Below are 27,433 nucleotides of genomic sequence, written 5' to 3' on the forward strand. Positions count from 1 at the left end.
CCAGTCCCACCCGCTTTCCGATTAGAAACTAACCATGGCAAGCATAGAAGCCCATCCATCCCGGCATGGTCTCCAACCTCCATAGATTTAAATGTAAAATGAATTTATTTATTACAGGTACCTGTATAGCGCCGTCAATTTACATAGCATTTTATCTATATTACATTCACAGAAGTCCCTAACCCTCAAGGGGCGTACAATCTAAGGTCCCCATATTACCTTCATACATACAAATACTAAGGCCAATTTAGACAGGATCCAATTATCCTACCAGCATGTCTTTGAATGGGTTCTATAAGGTGCAACTGTAAAGCTGGAGAGAAAGAAAAAGTGTTGTAGAAGGCTAGTACAGAGTGATATATGGAGATGTGTACACGGCCTTGTGCAGAAGATGCACAAAAAAAATCTGTGCACACGTTTTCCTCTGCGAATGACAAAAGAGAATAGGTTCAGTTTAGGAAACTTCCATACACAAGAGGAAGTCACCACATGCATTTAAAGTATTATGGAAAGCAGGATGAGGTGCTTTGATAGGTTTACAGAAGCTCAGTGGGTCATCGTGAGGTATAAAGAACAGGTAGATGGTAAGGCACTTGCAAGTCTACTGAATTTCTGGTTCTAAAAAAAATATTCTGATCTAATGCTAGAAAACCATACTATATCACAATAGGGCTGGTAGATTACAAGAATTAAAGCTGACTTTAAAAAAAGCGCAAAGATTAAGCTGCTCGCTAAATAAAAAACCCCTATGTTTGGCGCAGCACATATATCCTCGTATGGAAGTATCACTCAGATGTGCATATTGACGTACAGCCACTGTGCATTTCAGCCTGTCATTGATTTTTGGAAGTCTGCTGGCAGCAGGCCATTTGTTGGCCCTGTGACTCTTGGGCAGAAGTAAGCTGTGTGCATTAGCCCTAATGTAGGTCTGAAATTAAAAAAGTGATGATGTTATTGGGAACATCTAAAAAATGTTTAAATGTTTATTACTGTATTCTGTTTCAGCAGAAAGCTAAAAAAGTAGGTTTCGTCAAAATCCTTTTGAAGGAAACAAAACAATGACAACAACAACAAAAAAAGGGTCCTGTACCTTTTTGGTGTGGATGCGGTGTGCTTTGAGTCATACAAGATGTATGGCTCAAATCGCACCGCACAGAATTCACATGTGATTTGCACAGGAATGTGGTGCAGTTCCTGTGCGAATCACATGCGATATACCACACCGCAGAAGTGTGAACCTGGGCTTACTTTCATAGCTGTATACCTGCAGTGTGAGATTCTAAGGGTCCTTTCACATGGGTGTTCCATATGTCCGTTTTCATCTGTCGGTTTACAGATGAAGAAACGGGCACCCATGTATTTCTCTGGACTAGCGAATGTAAATTAAGGATCATCTGTTTACATCGTTTTTTGAACTGAAGAAAACCCTATTTTTCTTCCTTAAAAAAACAAAAGCAGACCAGACGAGAAAAACATATGTAAATGGTTCCGAAAAAACGGATATGAAAAAACGGAGGTAAAATGTCAAGTCTTGATCTGTTTAGCTCAGATTTTGAAAACAAAAACACGCAACTGAACTGATGGGGAGGAAAAAAAAAAAAACAGAACACTGAAGGCCTGTGTGAAAAGGAACCTAAGGCACTGCTGCCTCTGACTGTTAGTCTCACCAGATCTGACTTAAGATGTGGGGTTTCACCACTGTGCTGCTCATTGTTCTCCTTGCTGGAGGGAAACCTGTACCTGAGGACCTGCATCAAGCATCCTCCTGCATCTGTTTAAGCCTGGAATTATGCTTTCTGAATCTCTCCAAATGCTGCCTGATTTTTCCTTCCAACAGACCACTTATCAGGGAGTATGCCTCTACCAAAATGGCAGCTGCCACAGTGTGACCCAAGCATGTTAAGTTATGAATAGGGAAAAGATCAGCTGCAGACAGAACACAGATAATAATGACAGCTATTCCTTTGACTTTTGCCTTACTTATCTTGGGTACAGTTTCAGAATTTTAAGGCCTCGTGCACATGGACCTAATTAAGCATGTCATAATTTAAACCTATACAGGGTTAAGTGATTTTGCAACCCATAGTGATCCGTCGTATCAGCTTCAGCGGTTTGCAGCCTATAAGGGGTTAACTGTGGCAGCCCTGTACTAAAGTTGGAGATCGGCTTCTTCAGCCTGAAACCGGCACATGCGCAGTTGCTTCAGGGGGATACACATCTTCCCAGATCCGGGATATTCAATTTACCGCTACACTGGCACTGCTCCTTCCTCTCTGAAGGAGTGACACCACATGTTACTGCTCCGGGTGACACCAACCCTATGGATGCCTCTGTTCCTTAAGCTGGGTATACACATATTGAAATTCAGACATTGCAGCAGGAAGGAACTGTCCGAATTTCAAATACCCCCCCCCCCCCCCAGTTCTACAGAAGCCGATCATTAGAATGGCTTCGGTCGAATGGCCAGCTGGAAAACCAGCATTTGATCAACCTATTCTGATGGGCATTGTCAAAAATTAATAACACAGTAGGGGAGATCCCTGCATCCAACTCACTTGTGTGGATGCAGGGATCGAGGAGTTTTTTTTTTTTTATTCAACCCACTGACTACAACTTTCAGGTTTTATCTAGTTATCTTTCCCTTTGGTTGATACTACAGATACAAAAAGTACCTTACAGCTACACTGGCTAACCATTTTAGCTATAGATGGAGTACAGGAAAAAATAAAATATCTGGCCAAGGATCTGCTTAAAATACGCTGGATATGTGGATTTCCAGTAAAAATCACAGCTGTGCTGTAATGATTTTAGTATTTCCTATCAGATGGCTACAGAGATAACAGAAAATAAAAAGGTCCCTTTGTTCTGAGGAAGGTATGACATTTTTTCCACAGATTTCTCTAGAGTTAAATGCTGAGCACCCCTGGAATGTACTCAGCACGGTTGAAAAATCAGGGTTTCCTGGTCTCCAGGCTTTTTAAAGTGAGCCAGTAGAATGTTAGCAGCTGCTACTAGATTGTTCACAGCTGCTGGTTCCGTACAAAAAGGGGTATAAACTAAATCTATATATTGTAATCCGAGTCCCACACTGGATAGAATTTTAAGCACCCATCACAAGCAAAAATTGCTTAGACTGGGAGCTAGCAACTACTCCTCCTGCAATGAATGTATTAAAAAAAAAAATAAAAAAACAAAAACACAGTATTAAAGACATATTAAGGCTTCATTTTTTCAATTTCTGCTGCTGATGTAAAGACTTATGATGTACAGTATGCCGCTTCTTATAGTAATATTAAAATAGACGAAAAAAAAAACAAAAAAAAAAAACACATACAAACACACTCTGTGCAATGATTTTGCACACAACAGCCCCAATCCCCTTCTTCTAGGGCTCACCACCGGTGCTCTTGTCCCCTTCCTCCTGCCAAGTGCCCCCAGAGCAAGCAGCTTGCTTTGGGGGCACCCAAGCAGGCTCGCTTCCAAGCCACTGCTCTGCGTGTCCATTTGCACACAGATCCGTGGCCCGGCCCCTCCCCCTCATTGGCTCACTGGCTGTTAGTAATTCAGTAATGCAATATGTCAAAATAAAATAATTCCTCCCCTGCTATAGTTCAATAAGCTAGTGTTTAGATGGAAAGCATGCTGGAGGGAAAAAAAAATACATACAAGATGCATGTTTTCTAGTGGCCAGTATGATGAAGGAAAAAAGGAAAAAAGGAAACACACTGAGCTTCTTGAGGTCTATTACACAACTTAAAGCAGAACTACACTATCTGAGCACCACGAACCAAAAATGCCATATAATAATTCTTATATATTCAAAGCAAACACCCCCATCCATGTCTGTATGCTTTATTTTATGGGGAATTCCCTTTGGGGGGGAAAGAAAAAAAAAAAAAAGCATTTATGGTCATGGCCATCTTGAGTAAGGGCAGATGATTCGTGTAGCATTTAATTCCTGGAATCCATCTGCCTTTAACTTTAGCATGCATGCAGGAGGGTGTGCTTTGTTGAAAAACCCTCCTCCCTTCCTGAAGTCTCTTGGGATGTATGACTCATTTGCCTAGGCTAGAAACCAGGAAGTAACTGAAGAAATGGGGGGGGGGGTTGGAACGAGGGCAACTGCTACACTGCAATTTGTTTTTCAATGGAATATACTTTTGTAATGCATGGGAAGGCCATGGCTTCTTACAAAGGTGAATCTTTGTTATTCCAAGCATGTTTAAGTTACATTTACGGTTGATTGACTATACCTCTGCCAGAAGTCTGTTCCAAACATCCACTTTAGGCCTCATACACACAGGACGTTTTGCCAAATCTCCAAGAAGGCTTTCCTACTGGCAGCAACATGTTGGCAGAAAAAAAAAAAGTCTGACACTTGAAAAAGAGTAAATTTTTTAGGTGCGTTAAAATTAATTTCATTAGCCAGAATCATTTATTCTGTCCATTAAAATGATTGAATGCTCAAGCGGTAAAATAACTTTACAACATCAATCCATTTTTTCTGAAAAAAATGCAGCTACTTCTGGATGCACTGGCAGTGGGGTTTTTTTTCTGTCTCTAAATTCCTCTAAAAGCCTCTTTGTGCATAGACACATGGGCTTAAGCCGGTCATAGATGGTTCGAATCTCAGCTGATCCAGCAAGGAGCGGCCATCTATGGACAGGCTGATTGTACAAAATTCAAGAGAAAGTAGCATCATGACCAGCTTAACATACAGACACATTTAGAGGCAGGAAAAAAAAAAGGGAAGAAAAAGCCAGTGGCACCTAGGAGTAACTGAAAAAGTGCCCAGTGTGCATGACACCTTATACTACTTTGGAACTTCCCTCCTCTTAGTTTGAGGCAGGGCGGATTTGATTTAAATCAAACTGATTTAAATCACGATTTAAATCACTAGTCAGTAAGGCTTGATTTAAATCCTAGTTTTCTACATAAAGACTAATTCTTGCTGGTATAACTTTAATATGCAAGTAGATGAAGATTTTTAGAATAACAACTTTTCATATTAGGTTTTTTTATCCCCAGTTTAATAGGTTAATCATTCATATTTGGACAACTTTTCTGTTGTACTTAGGAAGGAGAAAAATAATCATTACCTTAATAATAACAATTTAAATAGATTTATTCAACTGAAACAATAACATTACAGCATGTTATTTGCTTTAACAAACATCCATGTTTGTTAACTAATTTGGCTAAACAAAATATATATATTTTAGGAAACTTAGACTGTCAGCCCCTTCCTCCTCACACTTAGTTTCACTTTCTTCTTGTGCAGATCTATTCCACTCCAAACAATCAGAAAAATATTGTTTCTATTCTATTCACTGAACTTCTTGAAACTTAGCACTGAAGGGGTTGATTCTGTATTCATAGGTTTGTAAAAGTTAGGATTAAGGTCTTTTTCTTAACTCTGTTCATGTTATAACATTTTTGCTGTGAAGAAGAGGCATGTGATCTCCGCTCAGTCAAATTCAGTTTTGAGAACTTCAAAGTACACCAAGCATCTGTGATAATATCTTGTAGGCAGAGAAACTGCCCAATAATCTTAATTGGAATTTATTTACCAAAAAAGTTAAACATACAGCCTTATTCTACATAAAAAACTAATCTTTATTTCATGATGGAATAACCTTTGGATGGTAATATATTTCCCTCAAAAAGCATTTTATTTAAAAAAAATCCAATTTAAATAAAAAATCAGATTTTTTTGATTTTTTTAAAAAATTCATTGATTTTTATCCACCCTGGTTTTAGGTTATGTCCCTGTGTTCTTGACATAGGTGTGCCTAATCAGCCTGTGCACCAGTGCTGTATCATCCAGTGTGCACTGTCACAGTACACACTCCAAGTACTCCACTGTATTGTACCAGCAGTGCTGGATCTACTGCATAACCTCCCTTGCCGGCTGGGGTGTTTCTGCCTTTGAGCTGCAGGTGGGGGCACTGCGCTGTGTGTCGATCCTGTAATCTCAGTCACAGAATCGGCAGTGCCCAGTGCAGGACGGATCAGGCTGAATTTGCTCCACCTCTCATCCCATCCCCGCTATGTCCGCCCCACCCATACTCCACCCCTGACTTGCACACGCTGCTGCTGTGAAAAAGTTTGCTATGAAGGCGGCAGAATGAAGTATACAGCACACAGCAAATCTGATCCTGTCTGTCTGAGCCTGGAAGGGAGAACATCCTGGGGCCATATGAGTAGCAGGCATGCAGAACACCCCACTTCTTGCTCTCACCCACCCCCCCTTCCTCATTCTCTCCCCTCTCCATCTCCCCCTCAGCTTCCTACCCTCACTTCCTCCATGTCTTACTACATCCCTCCATTTCCCATTTCTCTTCCCCCTTTTTGTCTCTACCCCTCCACCCACCTCTTCCCCTTTTGGTTTATTTTTTTTTTTTTTTTAAACTAAAGTTTTGGGAGGAAGGAGCCAATTGAGAGCCGAACGGCTGCACAAAGCTATTAACCCCTCAATAATTTATCCATCTTTACTATACTATGTAACCAACAGGCGCTACCTACAGCCCCCAAAAACCACACCTCACTTTTTTTCTCTGGCATTAGGGCCCACATTATGATCTTGCACAACGGCCAAATGGTTTCATAAAAATGCTCATGCCATGCGCATTAGCACTCGCACTCAGTGTGTGCCAGCGATGATAGGAAAGATCTCTCCTGAGCAGCTCTGCCAAAAGAAGTAAAATGTATTACAACATTAAAATTAAAAAAAAATTTTTTTTTTATAATATCCGTTATCCGTTTTAGTATTCAAACTTGTGATTGCTACACGCCAATTATTTTCAGTGCAAGATAATTTTTAATTTTTTTTTTTTAAAGGTTTACCTTTGATTTTAAAAAGGGGTGTGCGTTATCGCTTCTAAGGATAAATTGAGCCAACGAAATTCCTACACAGAGTATTATACACCACAAAAGCTGCATAGGATCTATCCTGAGGTCCTCAGATTGTCTTCGATGTCGCAAGCTCGAGGGCACTTACTACCATATGTTCTGGGATTGTCTGGAGGTATCCAGGTTCTGGGCAGCAGTGTTAGAGCTTGTCAATCGCCGCCTGCAGCTGACCTTGCCAGCCTCGGCACTGCTTGGTATCCAGGATGATGAGCAGAAGCCACAGTACACCAAGCTACTGATCTCTTACCTACTATACCAAAAAAGAAATTCTACTTCACTGGAGTGCATCCTCCACCCTCTCCATAGACGCCTGGGAAAAAGCTGTTAAATGATGTTCTTCCTATGTACAAATTGACGTACAGGAATAGGAATTGCCCACTGAAATTTGATGGGGTATGGTAGCCATGGCTGGACCAATGAATGAGCTCCTCTTGTAGGTACTCCACCCTAGTACAGGTCCGGACGCAGCTGCGATCCCTTCTCGCTTGCATGGCAATGATACTGTATTCTTATACACATATAACCCTCTGTTCTTATGCTGTATTGGATCATATTAGACCACCTGTATGCGATTCTAGTTGCATCATATTAGACCACCTGTATGCGATTCTAGTTGCATCATATTAGACCACCTGTATGCGATTCTAGTTGCATCATATTAGACCACCTGTATGCGATTCTAGTTGCATCATATTAGACCACCTGTATGCGATTCTAGTCAAGGTGGATAAAAATGAATGATTTTTTTAAAAAAAAAAAAAAAAAAAAAATCAGATTTTTTTTATTTAAATCGGATTTTTTTTATTTAAATTGGATTTTTTTTAAATAAAATGCTTTTTGAGGAAAATATATTACCATCCAAAGGTTATTCCATCATGAAATAAAGATTCGTTTTTTAATTATGTAGAATAAGGCTGTATATGTTTAATTTTTTTGGTAAATAAATTCCATTAATCCATTCACAATGTCATGCTCTTCCAGAGGTTTTTGTAAGATTATTGGGCAGTTTCTCTGCCTACAAGATATTATCACAGATGCTTGGTTTACTTTTGCAGTTTTCAAAACTGAATTTGACTCAGCGGAGATCACATGCCTCTTCTTCACAGCAAAAATGTTATAACATGAACAGAGTTAAGAAAAAGACCTTAATCCTAACTTCTACAAACCTATGAATACAGAATCAACCCCTTCAGTGCTAAGTTTCAAGAAGTTCAGTGAATAGAATAGAAACAATATTTTTCTGATTGTTTGGAGTGGAATAGATCTGCACAAGAAGAAAGTGAAACTAAGTGTGAGGAGGAAGGGGCTGATAGTCTACGTTTCTTAAAATATATATATATTTTGTTTAGCCAAATTAGTTAACAAACATGGATGTTTGTTTAAGCAAATAACATATGCTGTAATGTTATTGTTTCAGATGAATAAATCTATTTAAATTGTTATTATTAAGGTAATGATTATTTTTCTCCTTCCTAAGTACAACAGAAAAGTTGTCCAAATATGAATGATTAACCTATTAAACTGGGGATAAAAAAACTAATGAAAAGTTGTTATTCTAAAAATCTTCATCTATTTGCATATTAAAGTTATACCAACAAGAATTAGTCTTTATGTAGAAAACTAGGATTTAAATCAAGCCTTACTGACTAGTGATTTAAATCGTGATTTAAATCAGTTTGATTTAAATCAAATCCACCCTGATTCTAGTTGCATCATATTAGACCACCTGTATGCGATTCTAGTTGCATCATATTAGACCACCTGTATGCAATTCTAGTTGCATCACCTGTCTTTTTTCAGTCTTCTGAATGTCTATGTACCTTGTACCACTGCCATTCTTTTTTCAATAAAAGGAACACACGTGTGTTTGAGCTTTAGGGAACACAAATTAATGTAATAGGTTGCGCACACCCATGGTTCTATGTTTCTTATTGAAAAAAGTACTAAGAGAAAAAAAAAAAGGGAAGCAGTGCCATCCAAGTGTAGTATTAGATACCAAAGTATTTATTAGCACATTGCAACTCGCATAAGAACATGTGAAAAGCACTTCAGCATAAGAGTCACCGCCGTCATCGCACCGGTTCGGTTCTGCTACACATATGCAACATCCTCCAGGAAGCACTGGGAGCCACCAGCAAAGCTGGGGAAAGTCTGTGGTGCATGTGTGCAGTGGGACAGGACCGATGCAATGACAGCAGTGATTCTTATCCCTGATGAACACTATTTACCTGTTCTTATGTGAGTAGCTAATTATGTGCCATTAAATACTTTGGTGTCCAACACTACACTCAGATAGGGAAGAGAAAGGGATGCAGTGCTCTGTATTCATACGCAGAGTCACTTCTAGCTCTTGGAACATGCAGCCACTGGGTCTACACAAAGAACTAGTCCAACAGAACCAATATTGAGGAATCTTGAAAGCGATAAATACATTATGCAACAGGACTTATTGCATGCATGGACTTTCCTTTCTTGGTGCGCCAAATCTTCATATTCACCTATTGAGAAAAAGTACTACTCTTCTGAACCTAAGTCACACTCTTGATATATTTAAAGGCTTCAGCCATGCCCCCCCCCCTTTCCTGGAGGCTGTACATATCAAATTAAAGCCAGCACTTTTTTTTAGTTTTGTATTAAAAGTAGAACTAAAAAAAGGACAAAACTTTTTTTTTCCAATGGACCGAGTAGAGAGGGATTAGAACTCGTGTCAGGTATTTACTGCTGTGTGCCCCAGTTAGGGAGATTCATCCTCACTTATTTGTCCTGTTTACCATCATCACCAACAGTGAAAGTGGAAAAAAAATTATATATAAATATCCCAAAATTTAAATTGTCAGCAGTAAAAGGAATAGAGGGGAAAAAAAAAAATTTTTCCAATGGGGGTTCTGGTGACCCTGCTGACGAGATTTCCTCATGTGTGTTCATATATGTGTATTTAATAAATCATAGTCCATCATGTTCATGTACTTCTTCCATCTCAAGTACCTAGTTGTCAGGTGGAAGCATTCGGGCGGCAGTGCTGCTGCCTGATTGCGTCCACACAGCCCACAGTGCCAGCCGCCGCCCCCCCCCCCCCCCCCCTGCCCGTTATACATCCCGGGCTCTACTTGCCCATCTGCGGGCCTGGGACTGGTTACATGGGTGCTGACAGTATGCCGATATAGGGGAAGGAGGAAAGCGGACACATCCGCTCTCCCTCCCATTCTTGTCCTGACCCAGAATTGATGTCAATTCCGGGTCCCTATTGACAGATTCCCAGCCATCGAGCCAGGGAAAGAATGTAATGCGGTGCGATGTGCACTGCATTACATTCACTGTAGTACAGCGGAGACATGCAGGGTCAGGGTAATAAAAGAGAACCTGTCACCAAAAAATCATCACATAGGGGACTTTGTCCCCTATGTGATAAAAAAAAAAGGTTGTAATTTTTAAAAAATGAAAATTACACCCAAGCATATAACAACCCCCCAACACATATCGCCACGCACGCCAGAATGAGAGCAATAACTAGCACCAGACCTCCTCTAACGCTAGACTGATGACCTATAAAAGGGGCTTTAAATGTGCCACCTATAGAAAATACTAAATTCACTGAACTTCTTGAAAATACTAAAAGTTTGTTGCCATTTCACAAACGCACACAAATTTAAGGTTTGACATGTTCTATATTTATTTACTGGATGCAACCTCGTCTTTTATATTTTACAATAAAATTGGATAATTTATTGCTTTTTGTGCCCTAAAATTAACTTGTATTTTTTTACTGAAATTTTGCGTTTCCTAGACCTTTGTGTTAATATCAAAAAAATTTGGAACTACCGCTATTTTATTCTCTAGGGTCTCAGATTTCAGAAAATATATAATGTTTTGGAGTTGTGTATTCAGGCCCTAAATTATTTTTTTTTAAACGTGTGTAAAAATCGCAAGGAAAAACGGCTCTGGCAGCGAAAGGGATAAAGGATAAGCCGGACACTCTCCTTCCCTGACGAGCACCCAATCGTTGCTCATTACACTCAAGGTCTTCCACTCAGTGACGTCACCAGGAGCCTTTGTAGGATGTGGACCATTTTTCTCTGTGGGTAAGCGGCAGGCATTGTGATTGACGCTGGATCTACACTAGGGAACATTTTTTTTTTTTTTAACAAAGGACTTGTCAAAAACTGCCTCCTGTGTTTATATACACTACACTTCTGATGAGTGAGTGGGGAACCCGCTGACAGCTGATGTCTCAGTTCTTAAGGACGGGGCAGCCGCCTGCTCTTTAAGAACCATGTGTACTGGTTAAGGATACCAGCGTTTAAAGGCTCCTTAACTATTGCATGCCTGGACCACACTTATCTACCGCATGCATTAATTTATTCATTTCCTTTTTTGAACTGACCAACTCCTGTTTTATGCGGTATTTACCGAGCGCTTTTGCTTTGTGGTATATTTCGCATAAAGCGATAGTGAATTGACATTTGGGAAAACCCCTATATGATCTGCTTTTGTGAATGGAGCCCAATGTCTTGCAACATTTTTCTTCCCCACAATCCTTAGCAAATAAAGTGCAACAAAACTAAACATATGCACTCTTTTCTGAGCAGTGTTAGTTTAAAATAGTGTTACTGCACATCAAATTTGCACATTTTATTCTGTAATTTGTCCTGTTTAAAAAGATGGTAAAATTATGATTCTGGTACAAAGCATTGCAGTTATTTACAAACGAAGCTCTTTGGTCTTGCCCATGGTAGTAGTTGGCGTCTGACTGACTGTGGGGTGGACAGGTGTCTTTAAAGAGCTCAGACAGGTGCTACTAAGTTAGATTAATGAGTGGAGTAGAGGTGGACTTTTTAAAGGCACAGTAACAGGTCTTTGAGAGCCAGAATTCTTGCTGTTTCTTAGGTGTTCAAATACTTGTGTTCAGAAGTGCAAGACAAATAAATTCTTTAAAAATCATACAATGCGATTTCCTGAATTTTTTTTAAAATTCTGTCTCTCAGAGTGCGAAGGCACCTACAATGTGAATTTCAGACCCCTCCATGATTTCTAAGTGGGAGAATTTGCAAAATCACAGGGTGTTCAAATACTTCTGTTCCTCACTGTATACCCAACATCTACTGGTACATCACTGGACTTTGAGTGGTTATATCAGGATGATGCCTGCAACAGGCATCATCCTGGTGCCGTTTTTTTTAAGCCGGTGATCTGCTTTCATGTAAAAGCAATCTTATTTATGTACAGCATTGCATGGCCGCACAATTGTCAGTTAAACTAGCGCAGTGTTGTATAGCAAATGGTGGAAATTGCAGTATCTATACCATAGTTTGTAGATGCTATAAAACTTTTACACAAATCAATCAATATACTTTTTTGGGGATTTTTTTTACCAAAAAGACATGTAGCAGAATACATTTTGCCCTAAATTTATGACCAACTTTGAGTTTACTATTTTTATTTTTTTTATAGCCGAAAGTAAAAAATAGTTTTTCAAACTTGGTCTTTTTTTTGTTTAAAGCGCAAAAAATAAAAAGCGCAAAGGTGATCAAATACCACCAAAAGAAAGCTCTATTTGTGTGGAAAAAAGGACACATTTTGTTTGAGTACAGCATTGCATGCTCTGGAGGGCAAGTGAGAATAATAAATAAAAATAAAAAAAAAACCCCACACCAAAAAGTAACCAATATAGCAACCCTTCTTTTCAATAACAGTCTTAAGCCTTCCATTCATGGAGTTTAACAGTTTCTTGATCTGTTGACGATCAGCTTTGTGCAGCAGCAACCACAACCTCCCAGACACTGTTCAGAGAGGTGCACTGTTTTCCTTCACTGTTCAAGAAGGGCTCACAAGGTCTCAAAAGAGTTTAGGTCAGGTGAGAAAGGGGGTCATGTCATTCTTTCACCTTTATGGCCTTTATTGTTTAGCCATGCAGTGGAGTACTTCGATACATGTGATGGAGCATTGCCCTGCATTAAGATCACGGTCTTCTTGAAAGGTTCAGACTTGTTCCTGTACCACTGCTTGAAGAAAGGGTCTTCTAAAAACTGGCAGTAGGTTTGGAAGTTGAATTTGAGTCAATCTTCAACCTGAATGTCCAACTAGCTCATCTTTAATAATACCAGCACCCCATCTCCACCTTGCTGGCATTTGAGTCGAAAAGTGGAGCTCTGTGCCCATTACCGATCCAGCCACAGGCCCATTCTTCTCTCATCTCATCATTCCATAAAACCTTTGAAAAATCTGTCTTCAGATATTTTAACCCAGTCTTGATGTTTCAACTTATGTGTCTTTATATGTCGTTTCAGCCCTCCTTACCTTGGCCATGTCTCTGTGCACTGAACACCTTGTACTTCTGGGCACTCCAGATAGGTTGCAATTCTAGAATATGACACCAGTGGAGGACAATGAGTTCCTGGTAGCTTTACATTTGATTCTTCTCAAATCTGTGGCAGTTAATTTGTGCCTTTCCCAAAACGTTTCTTGTGACCTTGTTGACTATTTGCAACAAAAACGTTTCCTGGTTCTGTGATCACACCCCAATATCTTAGCAATTTCAAGAGTGCCGCATCCTTCTGAAAGATGGCCACACCCTCCCTCATTACACAAATATACATCACCTGGACAATATGCATGAAAATGATGATTTGGTAAAAATATTCACTTGCCTAATTGTGCACACAAGTGTATAACCAAAAAGCTTACTCAGATAGCAATATTCTATCAATAATTTGTACAAAGTAAAGAATTAAAAAAAAACTTGGTAAATATTAGAAGTGTACAGGGGAAGAGTGAGAGTTCAGATAGACATGGTTCTAAATTCGGTCAATACTTGGGAAAACTTTAAAAATGCAGGGCTAGTTTTACTTTACGAAATAAAAACTAACACAAATCAGTGAGCAGATAGTATACCAGGATTTAAAAGAAGTTTCACCAAAGCTTTCTTAGCCATACTTCTCTTAAGGGTTACAGAAGTACAATTAGTTCTGCTCCCCTGTGAGCCAGCTGATGGGGTAGAGACGCTGTAGGCTCTGGAAGGATCCCGACAATATTGTCAGGATCCACCTGGTTTCATGATTGACAGCTGGGTCTGTGTGCAATGTACTGCATACGGCGGCCTGTGCAGGCACAGTGACATACTGGTATTTTGCTTCCTGGTCTATGGCGCGCATCCACACAGACACCCACTGTGACTGTACACATCCCAGCCAATGATTCATAGCTGGGACCTGCTGATCAGATGTATGCAATCACAGCCCTGTGTTGACAATCAACACAGGGCTCTGTACAGAGAGTATGTTCTCTCTGTTTCTCATCCCAGCAAAGCAGGGAAGAGAAACAAAGATTAGTAAAATCAGCACATCATACACACATTACACATTGATAGGCACACATTTAACCTTTTGATCGCTCAAGATGTTAACCCCTTCACAGCCAGTGTCATTAATATAGTGACAGTTTATAGTATTACCACTGATCACTGTATTGATGTCAGTGACGATTAGTGCACTGGGCAATCTGGTGCTGAGGGGAACTACCTCAGTGCCATCATAAGTCACTGATCAGCGCCATTATTGTATAAAATAAACATATCATAGTTTGCAGACGCTATAACTTGCGTGCAAACCAATCAATATACACTTCTTGGTATTGTTACCTTTTACGAATGACATGTAGCAGAATACATTTTGTCCAAAATGTATGGCACACACGCACACACACACACACTTACTTAAAACCCAACTCTGGGTTAAAAAATTGTTCCTATGCAGTTAGGCTGTGCCGGCACTGCATGGGTTAACTGCAAAATTTTTTTTCTGGGGAGAGGGGAGCAGAGAAATACTTATCCTCTGATCCTGCCCGCACAAGATTGGCCCAACACACCCACACTCCAGCGGTCTTGAATAATAGACTGTTCCTGACGTCATCACGCCTAGAGCAGGCTCCATAGACCAGGAACAGTCCATCACTAGACTGTGGGGGAGCATAGTTTTCCATGGGATCGGGTGAGTATGAGCCTTCTGCTCACCCCTAGTCAAAACAAGCAACTGACCCGTGAAGTGCGGGCACAGCCCCATTGCATGGGAGAACTTTTTTTTGCCCAGGGATGGGCTTTAAAAGGTTAAGTTTAGGTTTGATCTTCTATTGTATAGATACAGTGGTCTAACCTCCGTTTCCTCTTGTACCAAATTGTATTGTAACTGTAATGTCTACCTTCATTTTGTAAAGCACTGCACAAACTGTTGGCACTATATAAATCCTGTACAATAGGATTAATATATAATATTAATATTATAATAATAATCTTAGACGAACATACAGTGGATATAAAAAGTCTACACATCCCTGTTAAAATGTCATATTTTTGTGATGTAAAAAAAAAAAGGACAGAGCTAAATCATTTCAGAACTTTTTCCCACCTTTAATGTGACCTATAAAACTGTACAACTCCATTGAAAAACAAACTGAAATCTTATAGGGGGGTGTCGAAGTAAACTTGAGAAAAAACTAAAATAATGTGGCTGCATAAGTGTGCACATCCATATAATTGGGGATGTAGCTGTGTTCAGAATTAGGCAATCACATTCAAAATCATGTTAAATAGGAGTCGGTACACACCTGCCATCATTTAAAGTGCCTCTGATTAACTCCAAATAAAGTTCAGCTGTTCTAGTAGGTCTTTCCTGACATTTTTAGTTGCATCCTACAGCAAAAGCCATGGTCCGCACAGAGCTTCCAAAGCATCAGAGAGATCTCATTGTTAAAAGGTATCAGTCAGGAGAAGGGTACAAAAGAGTTTCCAAGGCATTAGATATACCATGTTACACAGTGAAGACAGTCATCATCAAGTGGAGAAAATATGGCGCAACAGTGACATTACCAAGAACTGGACATCCCTCCAAAATTGATGAAAAGATGAGAAGGAAACTGGTCTGGGAGGCTGCCAAGGGGCCTACAGCAACATTAACCACTTCCAGACCGGACACTTTTACCCCCTTCCTGACCAGGGCAATTTTCAGCTTTCAGCGCTATCACACTTTGAATGACAATTGCGCAGTCATGCAACACTGTATCCAAATAAATTTTTTACCTTTTTTTGCGACAGATAAAGCTTTATTTTGGTGGTATTTATTCACTGCTGGGATTTTTATTTTTTTTGCTATGTAAATGAAAAAGTCCAAAAATTTTGAACAAAAGTGTTTTTTTTATAAAATTTTGCAAATAAATAATATTTCATAATAAATCTTTGCCAAAATGTATTTCGTTATCTTTTTAGTAAAAAAAAAAACAAAAACAAATTAGTTTATAACCAAAAATTATAATTTTTAAACATTTTTTTATATTATTTTTTTTTTTTTTTATATACTGTCACCCTAGCAGTACAGTGTCACCATGGTGACACTGTACTACTTGTGGGGGGTGATGAAGATTTTTTTTTTTTTTCTTTACAATGATTGCTTTTACACCCATATAGGATGTAAAAGCAATCATTTCTCTTTCTCTCTGTGTGCATTCCTGCACTCATTGAGAAATACAGAGTGAGCTGTGATTGGTCACAGCTTGCCACATGGTACAAGGCTGTTGTGAATAGCCTTGTACCATATGACCTCTGTGATCATTCACAGATTTCACACGTAGTAAGCAATGATGTCACAAGTGACATCTTGCTTACTACTTTGCATGTGATCACTGATTGGCCAATCAGTGATCACATGATCGGGACCTCGTACAGAGGTCCCGTCCGACGATCGGTGTTTCACTGTGTTCGGAGGACACAGCAGGCACCGGATCGCGGTGCTGCGCGCTCCCAGGGAGCACGCACAAGCAGGGTGCGGGGAGGCCGTTCATAAACGGCCACCCGAGCCTGTACTGCCACCGTCCGGCCGTTTATATGCAACGGCCGGTCGGGAAGTGGTTAAAGGAGCTGCAGAAATATCTGGCAGGTACTGGCTGTGTGGTACATGTGACAATAATCTCCCGTATTCTTTATATGTCTGGGTTAAGGGGTAAAGTGGCAAGATGGAAACCTTTTCTTAAGAATAACATCTAAAGTACGGCTAAATTTTGCAAAAACACATCTGAAGTCTCCCAAAAGCATGCGGAAAAATTAACTTTTTGGCCATAATTCCAAAAGATATGTTTGCTGCAAAAACAACACTGCACATCACCAAAAAAACACCATATCCACAGTGAAGCATTGTGGTGGCAGCATCATGCTTTGGGGATGTTTTTCTTCAGCTGGAACTGGGGCCTTAGTCAAGGTAGAGGGAATTCTGAACAGTTCCAAATACCAGTCAATATTGGCACAAAACCTTCAGGCTTCTGCTAGAAAGCTGAACATGAAGAGGAACTTCATCTTTCAGCATGACAATGACCCAAAGCATACATCAAAATCAACCAAGGAATGGCTTCACCAGAAGATTAAAGTTTTGGAATGGCCCAGCCAGAGATCAGACCTGAATCCGATCGAAAATCTGTGGGGTGATCTGAAGAGGGCTGTGCACAGGAGACGCCCTTGCAATCTGACACATTTAGAGTGTTTTTGCAAGGAAGAGTGGGCAAATATTGCCAAGTCAAGACATTTTAACAGGGGTGTGTAGACTTTTTATATCCACTATAGGTATACATTTTCTATACATGGTGTGGAAGCTGCAATTCACTGTAGTATTTGGTGCTACTACAGTGATAGTGATCTGCTTGGTCTTGCCCAAGCAGCTTCCCTTCTGTATAGTAACCACAGAGGGTTGCCCGCTTGTCACCTCTGTCGTTAACAGAACACAGGGGGCTGCTCGCTCGTTACTGCCCACATTTACAGAATGCCTAGAATGCATTCTATGAGTGGACGCGTTAGAGATTGAACAAGGTAGAGAGGAGGAACAGTGACGTCAGGATCAGAGTGTCTTATTCATACAAAAATGAAAAAATTAAAAAACAAAAAAGCCAACCACACAATTGTTTTGTGGTGCTAAAAGAGCAACCCCGTGTTCAGTGTGCAGAGGGGAAGCCAGGACCTGGAAGATCACACTGTAGTAGCACCAGCTGCTACAGTGGTTGTCAGCTTCCCTGTTGCACTGAGATATGCACTTTGTGCCAAGCTGAAACAGGGTAACTATGCAATATAGACCGTACTCAGAGTAAAGTATGGATAATGAATCAGGTCTTTCTTTGCTTAAAAAACTTGGTTTATTGGGAAAAAAAATGCACCGACAATCAAGGCAGGTCACATCAGTTCAAGCAAGGATCACTGTGCAACAGACAAGCATGTACAAGGAAAATATCACAGTACTTAAATGTCAAAGACTGCAAATCTGTACATTTCTAGTCAGCAAGTAAAGTCATACATGTAATATACATACAAAGTCAGAAAAATCAAAACAGAATCAGACATTTAAACTGGCAACCAGTTATTGGCTACTGCAATGCACTGGCAATTAGCTGTACTGAATGAGCAAGAAACAGAACATTTTTGCCCCTCTTTCTAAATCATTAAGAAAGCCAATTACATTTAGGAACATTGGCATCTCTAGTCCCATACCATTCTAGTCCTGCACTCCATTGCCTCGCATGCTCTTGAGAACTTCTGCAAAGCAACATTCAGTGCAGAACTTGCTGGAACCCCAGAATGATCTCCTTCGCGGCCCCTCCAGCATCTGTCAAACTGAAACAGACCTGTCAGGAGCATGCTGCAAATGACCGCTAATGTGATTAATAGTAGCCTGTGCAAAGGATGCCAGTGAGGATCAGAATGTCCATTACTAGAATCAGGAAAGGACTAAGTCTATGTCAACCTAACAGTTGCATTAAGCAGCAATTTAACAATCAGGCTCCTATTTGGGACAATAGATTAATCACCCATCGGGTGCCATGAGGTCACACTTCTTTGTCAATGTTTATGAAGCATGTTGGAGGATAAAATAAAACAGACACACCCTAGAAAGAAAGAAAAACTAAACTAAAAGCAGTTAATTATTCACAGATTAGGGCCATTTATCTTTTGTCAGTTTACTCCAATTAGTACTTCGGCTGTGTTTACCATCCATTATGAGTAAGTATGCACAAAAAACTGGTCTGGTCCCCCCCCCCCCCCCATGCAGGTGGACAGACCTTGTATACTAGTTAGATTGTCATTTCAGAATGCAGGTTAGCCTTAAAGTGGTTGTAAACCTCAGACATGAAATATGAACAAAGCATATACAGTGCGTACGTGTCAAGTAAGGGCAACAAGTGTTATTTCTGTCTGCTGCCTTGTTCCTCTGCTATCAGCAGAAATCACTTCTGACAAATTTTCCTGACACCAAGAGAAAAATGGTGACAGGTGAGGAATCCCCAATAGAGTGAAAGCCTCAGCTCTGTTCCTGTGAACTTTGTGGAGGGGGGTGTGTCACTTCTCTCCAATCAGCTCTCAGATCTCTGCTCACTGAGCTCTGCATTGTGCAATTTCAGCCCACCGCCCCCTTTTTCTGATCTCTCAGACAAGCTGCAAAAATTTAGCACTTTGAACAGATGTAGAGAAGAGTGCACTGCAGATAAACAGGTACAACGTATGTAGGAGGATTCTCATCTCTGTAGCACCTGAGGCAAGTCACTTTACTGCGTGTATGTAAGGAATACCAGGCACAGAAACTTATATATATATATATATATATATATATATATATATATATATATATATTATTTTAATCTATCATAGATAAATAGGTTAGTGGTGCACTGAATTGAAAATTCAGGATGCTCTTGGCCAAAAACCGAAATGAACTGTTTTTAAAAATGTATATATTTTTCAAAACAATTGTTTTGGAAAAAAAGAAATAGACTTTAATGAATAAAAAAAAAAAAAATATATATATATATATATATATATACACCCCAATTTTTGTGTAAAATATGAAAGATGTTACTCCAAGTAAATAGATACCAAACATGTAATGCTTTAAAATTGCGCACGCTCGAAGAATGGCGCTAAACTATGGCACTTAAAATTCTGTATGGGTGACTCTTTAAAAATTTCTACAGGTTACCAGTTTAAAGTTACAGAGGAGGTCTAGAATTATTACTCTGACATTTGTGGCGATACCTCACATGTGGTTTGAATACCGCTTACATGTGGGCATGGCCTACGTATGCGTTCTCCACTGTGCATGAGCGGGGGGGGATTACTTTAAACTTTTTTTTATTTTTACACTTTTGTCCCTGTAAAATTTTTTTTTTTTTTTAAATCACGTGATGGAATAAGCAGTGACAGGTCCTCTTTATGGAGAGATGTGGGGTCATTAAGACAACACATCTCTCCTCTACAATGTAAAGTATCTATTTTTGTCACCTGTATCGGTGCCCATTTTCATGTCGGCCAAAGACTGATAGGGGTATTCCAGCCAAAACATTTCGGCCACCAAAATGTCAGTGCATCCCTAATATTTGTAAAATAACAATGACAGCACTGTGTTGTGCATGGCCTGTGCAGAGAGCAGAGCTGTGGGAGGGACCCAGCAGGCTCCACCCATCAAATGCTGCCTTTAAAAAACTACAGAAGAGATGGGGCAGGACCAGTTACCCTGGTCACAAGGGGAAAGAGCAGTAACTGGTCTTTATTACAGGAAGCTCCTGCACAAAGGAAAAGTTTCACAATAAATTACTGCACAGATCTGGGCTAAGCTTTAAATTGTATCCAAAACAAAAATGTAATATGTTAGTTCACCAGTCCTTAGTTGTGGTAGCTGCATTAGTTCTCTTCTTTTATTCCCCCCTATATATTCACTTTGTGTTCTTAGCAGTAATCCACTCCCTGTAACTAGGGTAACAAAGCTCACTCACTGTACAGTTATCTATGAAGGAAAACCGCTGTCACCCTAGGCTGCTCTTAGGACTTGGACTACAAACACCTCCCCCTTTTCATTACATTGAGAATGGTGCCTTGTAGTTCCAAGAAGATTGCTGACAACATTGTTTGTGATTGACTCTGTAAACAGGAGTTTAACTTGGACACTGGATTTCTGGAAGGATCAACGCTTTTTTTGTACCTATAGAAAACAGCCTAATAAAAAGAGAAAAAAAAAGCAACCACAAAAACCGAAAGCTTTCCTCTGATGTCGTACCGCGTAGGGGAGGGGCTTGACGTCACAACGCTCGGTAGTATTAGAGGTGTAACTATATGCGAGATCAATTCATATCTACTGTATTAAACTAGAGTGTTATAGTGGGGTGAGCTGGAGCACTTATTAAATGTGAGTGAACTTGGAAATTGTTTTTAAAGTGAATAAATGTTTTAAGAATAAAACACTATGTTTGGTGATCACTCTTTACCTATGTATGGCTGAGGAGTACCACTGAGAGAAGGGGGAGAGGCAGAGGAGTAAGTCATCTGACCCGGCTGGGAATGCATATATGACTCGTTAATTAAAAGGACACAAGCGCTATATGACTTCACTTAACAGTTTGGTCATATAGTCCACGTTAGAGTACATCTGGTGGTGGGCTCTCAGAGTGTGTGTGTAATAATGAAAAAAAAAAAAAAATTATATATATATATATATATATATTTTACACACACACACATATATATACACATATACATACACACACACATATACACACATTGTGTAGATTGAGGGCACTGTAGAAGTACCTGAAATATATATATATATATATATATATATACTGTGTATATATATATATATATATATATATATATTTCAGGTACTTCAACAGTGCCCTCAATCTACGCAGTGAATATATATATAAATGGGGTTTTTTTGCACATTCACATCAGTCCCTAACCTTCAAGGAGCATACAATCAAAGTAGCGAGAGCTTATGTTTTTTTTATGTGATATTGCACTTCTGGTTTTTGTTTTTTGTTTTTTTCTTTCCGCATCAAAAATTCAGCAAGCAGGACTTTGAAGAACAAAAATACTCCTAAATAAGTGCAGTGCTTCATAACAAACTATAACAATCAAATATATGTCAAGGGCTTCTTATGTTATTTTTTTTATATATATAAGAAACCCTTTACATATATTTGATTGTTATAGTTTGTTATGAAGCACTGCACTTATTTAGGAATATTTTTATTTTTCAAAGTGCTGCTTGCTAAGTTTCTGGTGCGAAAAAAAAAAAAAAAAAGGCACACCTCCCCATTAAAATGAATGGAAAATTCATATTAAAAAAAACACTATACGTGCATCAAAAACACACCTCCTCATTGAAATGAATGGAAAATGCACCTGCAGTTGTGTTCTTGGTGAGTTTGAGTCACATCTCAGGTGGAAACGCACCAGAGACACAGCAACAAAGGTACATGCATTTTTACCATGTTCTTGCAACTGTGTGAAAGTAGCCTAAAAAGTATGGCCAAAGCTTTCACTGCCATATCTTTCTTCTGAAACCAGCAGACAGCAGGCTAAAGTTCACTGCCATTTACCATCACAGAACTGCTCCTTGCTCTGGACGTATCCTGACAATGTTGGGATTTACCAAGATACTCGATTGGCAGCCAATTCAGTCTCTCACTGTGCCACTAACAACCTGAGCCGGCAGCTCTCACCCCCTCCACAGCTCGGCGCTCTCTGAGCACTGGAGGGGCAGAGAAGAGCAAGTAACTGACAGTCACTGCTCTCTGCTCAGAGCTAACCAAGCACTGAGCGATCAGCAGTCTTGTGATCACTCCGTTCTCAGGCTTAGAGCTGGTGGCGGGAACCTGCAGCATCGGATCAATGCGGCAGCCATATAGGTGAGTATGTATGTTCATTTTTGTTTTCTACTTCCCGTACTTCTCCTTCCAAGCACTTGTTTATAAATCCGTGCTTTGGCAGCTATACTAGTGGAATTGTGTGTATCCATCCAAGGCTCACTGACAGCTCCGTCCCTTTCCCACATTTCCATACCATCAGCATTTCATGCTTTGATGTGCATTACAGTGAGCCACAACATTCAAAATGAATGCACCAGAGTGCCTGGTTTAAGTGATCTGCACACTTTTTTTTTTTCAATGCAGCACACCACAACACAAAGGTGGCTCACATCTGTGCGTTAAGACGGATGCATGTTATTGTGCATTGGCTAAATGCATTGCGCTGCCATTCAAAAAACAAATGGCCCCATAAGTCATTCTACTAGTACTTGGTACTGTGTTACAATAAGGGTTTTTCCACACAAACAGCAAAGGGTGGTAAAACTAGGAGGTTGACCTACATTCTTACCACCCCCTGGTCACCTCCCTACAAGGCTGCTTAGGTCTGTGCAGCCACAATGCTCCCCAAAGCTGCAACTGTAACTTGCCATGTCTCATTTGGCAGGCAAAATGCACCCATTGAAGTCATGGAACTACGCCGCAGCCCTGTGCCAAAAGCTCGGAATGCTGTTGCAGCACGGTATGTCAATGCAGGAAAAACAAAAAAAGGGGAAAAGTATTGTCTGTAAAATGGATTTAGGGCTCAGTGCTGCATGCACAACTGCTGGGCAATGTAGTGCCGATGTGCAAGTCAGACAATCACACAGCCCCCCCCCCAGTCTACACTCGGGATGTTTCAGTACAGGTCTAGGCTATCACACAGTCCCCCCCCCAGTCTACACTCGGGATGTTTCAGTACAGGTCTAGGCTATCACACAGTCCCCCCCCCCCCAGTCTACACTCGGGATGTTTCAGTACAGGTCTAGGCTATCACACAGTCCCCCCCCCAGTCTACACTCGGGATGTTTCAGTACAGGTCTAGGCTATCACACAGTCCCCCCCCCCCAGTCTACACTCGGGATGTTTCAGGACAGGTCTAGGCTATCACACAGTCCCCCCCCCCAGTCTACACTCGGGATGTTTCAGGACAGGTCTAGGCTATCACACAGTCACCCCCCCCCCCCAGTCTACACTTGGGATGTTTCAGGACAGGTCTAGGCTATCACACAGTCCCCCCCCCAGTCTACACTCGGGATGTTTCAGGACAGGTCTAGGCTATCACACAGTCTCCCCCCCAGTCTACACTCGGGATGTTTCAGGACAGGTCTAGGCTATCACACAGTCCCCCCCCCAGGCTACACTCGGGATGTTTCAGGACAGGTCTAGGCTATCACACAGTCCCCCCCCCAGTCTACACTCGGGATGTTTCAGGACAGGTCTAGGCTATCACACAGCCCCCCCCCCCAGTCTACACTCGGGATGTTTCAGGACAGGTCTAGGCTATCACACAGTCCCCCCCCAGTCTACACTCGGGATGTTTCAGGACAGGTCTAGGCACTGTAGCGGTGTTGTGAGGTTTAGTCCGCAACCCACTGTGCTGAATTAGGGGGGAAAAGAAAACAAAAAGTGTAAGTATTGCATGTGGTCCTTTATTTCTGAGCATATCACAGTTAAAGTGCTTTTAGACAGGTAGCAGGTGGAGGGGGATCTAAAAACAGCTGGCTGAGCTGTGGTATTACTGCCCCCCCCCCCACACACACACACTTTTCTGAACTATCCCAATAGAGATGGATGGGGCTGCAGAGATGCCATGATATTTTGGGGGGGGGGGCAGATTTTGACAGGCGGGACTGGCTGTCAGACTTGCACATTGAGTTCAATAGGGCTGCACTGCAACTACAACATGGTGGGGGTGGCATCATAGGATTACATCGTTCTAACACCTCCTCACTGCCTATCAAATGTCATCTGAAAAGTGATCCAAACACAGATTGCTCTTCAGGAGGTCAATGCACTCCAACAGCAAGAAAGGGCCCACATACACATGCCAATCTGATTGTGCAATCTTCTTTAGATCCACCAACCACCAAGTAGTGCCAGGACCTGCCCGATCAGATACAACATACTTGGATAGATCAGGTAGGTGATCAGGTAGGTCCTCATATGCCATAGTTTTAGTAAATGTAAAGTTGATTGTAGCATGTATGGTGACCCTAGAGGAGATCGGCCAATCAGATTGCAGGGTGTGTGGCGATCAGATCGCAGGACACACTGTGCCCATCGATGTGCCTGTGGATGGAGGAGGGGTGTCCCGGGGCGGTGCACCTACCGGCCTTGCAGGGGTCCTTGTAGTTGGGCTCTTCTGCGCTCTCCTCCATCAGATACTCCAAGCCGAAGCCGGCCGTGTGCCCCAGAGCCAGGGGGATGTGCCATAGGAAGAGGAGGCCGGCAGATGTCAGTGGCCGCACACCGCTCACACGGGACATCGCTGCCCAGCAAACTTCCTCCGCTCTACAGGTGCCCGGCTCTCCGGCCTCGGCGTGTCTGTGTGAGTGCGGGGGGATGGAGGAGCGGGCTGTGTATAAGGGGGTGCAGGGGGCGGGGCGGGGGGCGGGCTCACAGCCTCATTACTGATGGCCTCGGTAGCGTGTGCTCAGCGCTCAGCCTGGCCCTGGGCGGGGACTGGAAGGCTTCGTCCAATCAGCTTCTGACCGGCGGCTGGGGCTCGTCCCTGTCCAGGGATCCTCTCTGCTGGGGACGCGGTACATGATCGTCTTCCCAACACGGAGCATCCCTTCAAATATCGGCCACTTTGTGTGGACCGCTCCCCGGACATCGCTGACACCTAACGCCGGCCACACATTATACAGTTTTCTGGAGGATTTTGTTTCAGATTTACCAAAAAAGCTGTAATATGGGGGCAAACCTGAACAGCACTTTCAGTTTGCAGGGGCGGAATGACCATTTGAGTACTTGGGAACTACCCGAGGGCCCGGGGTCAATAAGGGGCCCCATGAAATGCCCCTGGTACCTTTTATAGGCTTTTTTTGGGTGTGTTTTGAGTGTGGGCAAGGACACAGGGGCCCCATGAGTTGTCAGTCTGCCCCTGGTTGTGTCCAATCAGGCAGGCCCTGCACTACCGAGTTTAAGGTAGATCTAAAGGAGATTGGGCAGAAAATTGCATAGTGTATGGGCAGCCTAAGAAGAAATGAAAGTACCAGGCTCCACGCACACAGGGCGTTTAATGACAATGGTTGCATTAACTGTTTAAAGTCGTGATAAAAACAAAAGAGTTTTTCAGCGGTTTTAGTGTTTAGCTGCGTTTTGCATTTCTTAATGTTTAACCTCCCTGGCGGTCTGATTATTTCAGATTTTTGGTGCTGAAAGCGGTACCATTATTTTGCATAGAAATATGTAGTTTTTTTATTGTAGGCTGTAATTTTTAGGAATAACTCACTGAAATCTGTCCGAACAAGAGTCTATTAAACATCCCGGGTATGATAAAATTTGAAACACGAAATCATAAATTATAATGTAATAAATAATCATAAAAAATAATAATATAATAATAATACATTTAATTCAATAATATAATCAAACCAAAAACACTGAAATTTGAAATATAGCGCCAAGTTCGTACATCGCTGAGCAAAGTCGCAAAATCGTTTTCAGTGTCTGATGACGAATTTCCACACAAATCATTATCACTCAATTCTGCAAGTGGTTCTGATTTACTAATCGCTGTTCACTAGCTGGTCTAAAACCGATTTTGACTTAAAGGGACACTTTTTGGACGCCATGGATGTTTCTCAGTTTCCAGGCAGAAAGAACAGTCAAAATGCAGGCAGGGCACAGGACAAAGCAGTAGGGACAAAATGTATGTGAAATGGGGTGAAACAGCAATGTTTTACTATGTAAAATTTGTTTTGAAAAAAATGACATTTTTTAAAATTTTCAAATTTCCCGCCGCCGGTGGTGCCCGTACGTCCCGACGTCACAGGGACCGGAACACGGATGCCGGCATCGGCCGGAGGAGATGGCCGGGGACGCTGCAGGGGACACATCGTGGGAGCGAAGGACAAGGTAAGCTCTGCAGGGACTCCCTATGCAGCGCCGCATGGTAAGCCCGAGTGTAGCTCGGGGTTACCGCTTTTGGTACTGACATTTTACCCCGAGCTACACTTGGGAATACCACTAGGGAGGTTAATGCACAAAAAAAAAATCAAATTTGTGGTAAAAAAGCCGCGTTTTACCACGTTTTTTAGCCTTAGTCCTCATGCACACTGGACGTGTCTACAGTGGCTGTTTTTGGCTTTTGGCATTTTTTTCCCCCCAGCATGTTATCCTATGTGTCCATGCACACTGGAATCAACGTTTTTTGGCTGAAAAAAAAACTAGTGGGATTCTAGAAGAGTTTTTTAGCTGTAAAAACACTAACTCTGCAAATCACGCAAACCAGCATTTTGGACATTTTTTTGAGTAAAAAAAAAAAAATTTTCGGTAAAAAAAGGCAAGTGCAAAAAAATGCAGCAAAACGGGGCTAAATGCGAATGCACAAACGCTGAAAACCGTGCGTTTTTAACGTGATTTTACACAGCTAAGACTACCAGCGTTATTAAAACGTCCCGTGTGATTGGAGCCATAGAGTGTTTTTAAAGCTAACAAACTCCTTCAGAAACCCACTAGTTCTGTTTTTTTCCCAGCCAAAAAACGCTGATTACAGTCTATGTGTGTATGGACACATAGGATAACATGCTGGGGCAGGGGCAGACTGACCATTTGGAAACTTGGGCACTGCCCGAGGGCCCGGGGTCAGTAGGGGGCCCCGTGAGATGCCCCTGGTACCTTTTTCATAGGCTTTTTTGAGTTTGGGCAAGGG

General features: G+C 41.3%; 1 protein-coding gene across 1 annotated transcript in view; it reads right to left on the reverse strand.

The window, feature by feature from the left end:
* TLL2 (tolloid like 2) overlaps window positions 1-25,119 on the reverse strand; it is a 196,773-nt gene extending 171,654 nt beyond the window's left edge. Inside the window, exon 1 of the mRNA XM_089656191.1 lies at window positions 24,884-25,119. Coding sequence (XP_089512317.1) covers window positions 24,884-25,040 — 157 coding nt within the window. The 5' untranslated portion in view covers window positions 25,041-25,119. The remainder of the gene's footprint in view (window positions 1-24,883) is intronic.
* Between the last annotated feature and the right edge of the window lie 2,314 nt (window positions 25,120-27,433).

Source organism: Staurois parvus, unplaced genomic scaffold, assembly GCF_062004578.1.
Source record: "Staurois parvus isolate SC_StPar_1 unplaced genomic scaffold, SC_StPar_1.0 ptg000894l, whole genome shotgun sequence".
NCBI classification, from domain to species: Eukaryota; Metazoa; Chordata; class Amphibia; order Anura; family Ranidae; genus Staurois; species Staurois parvus.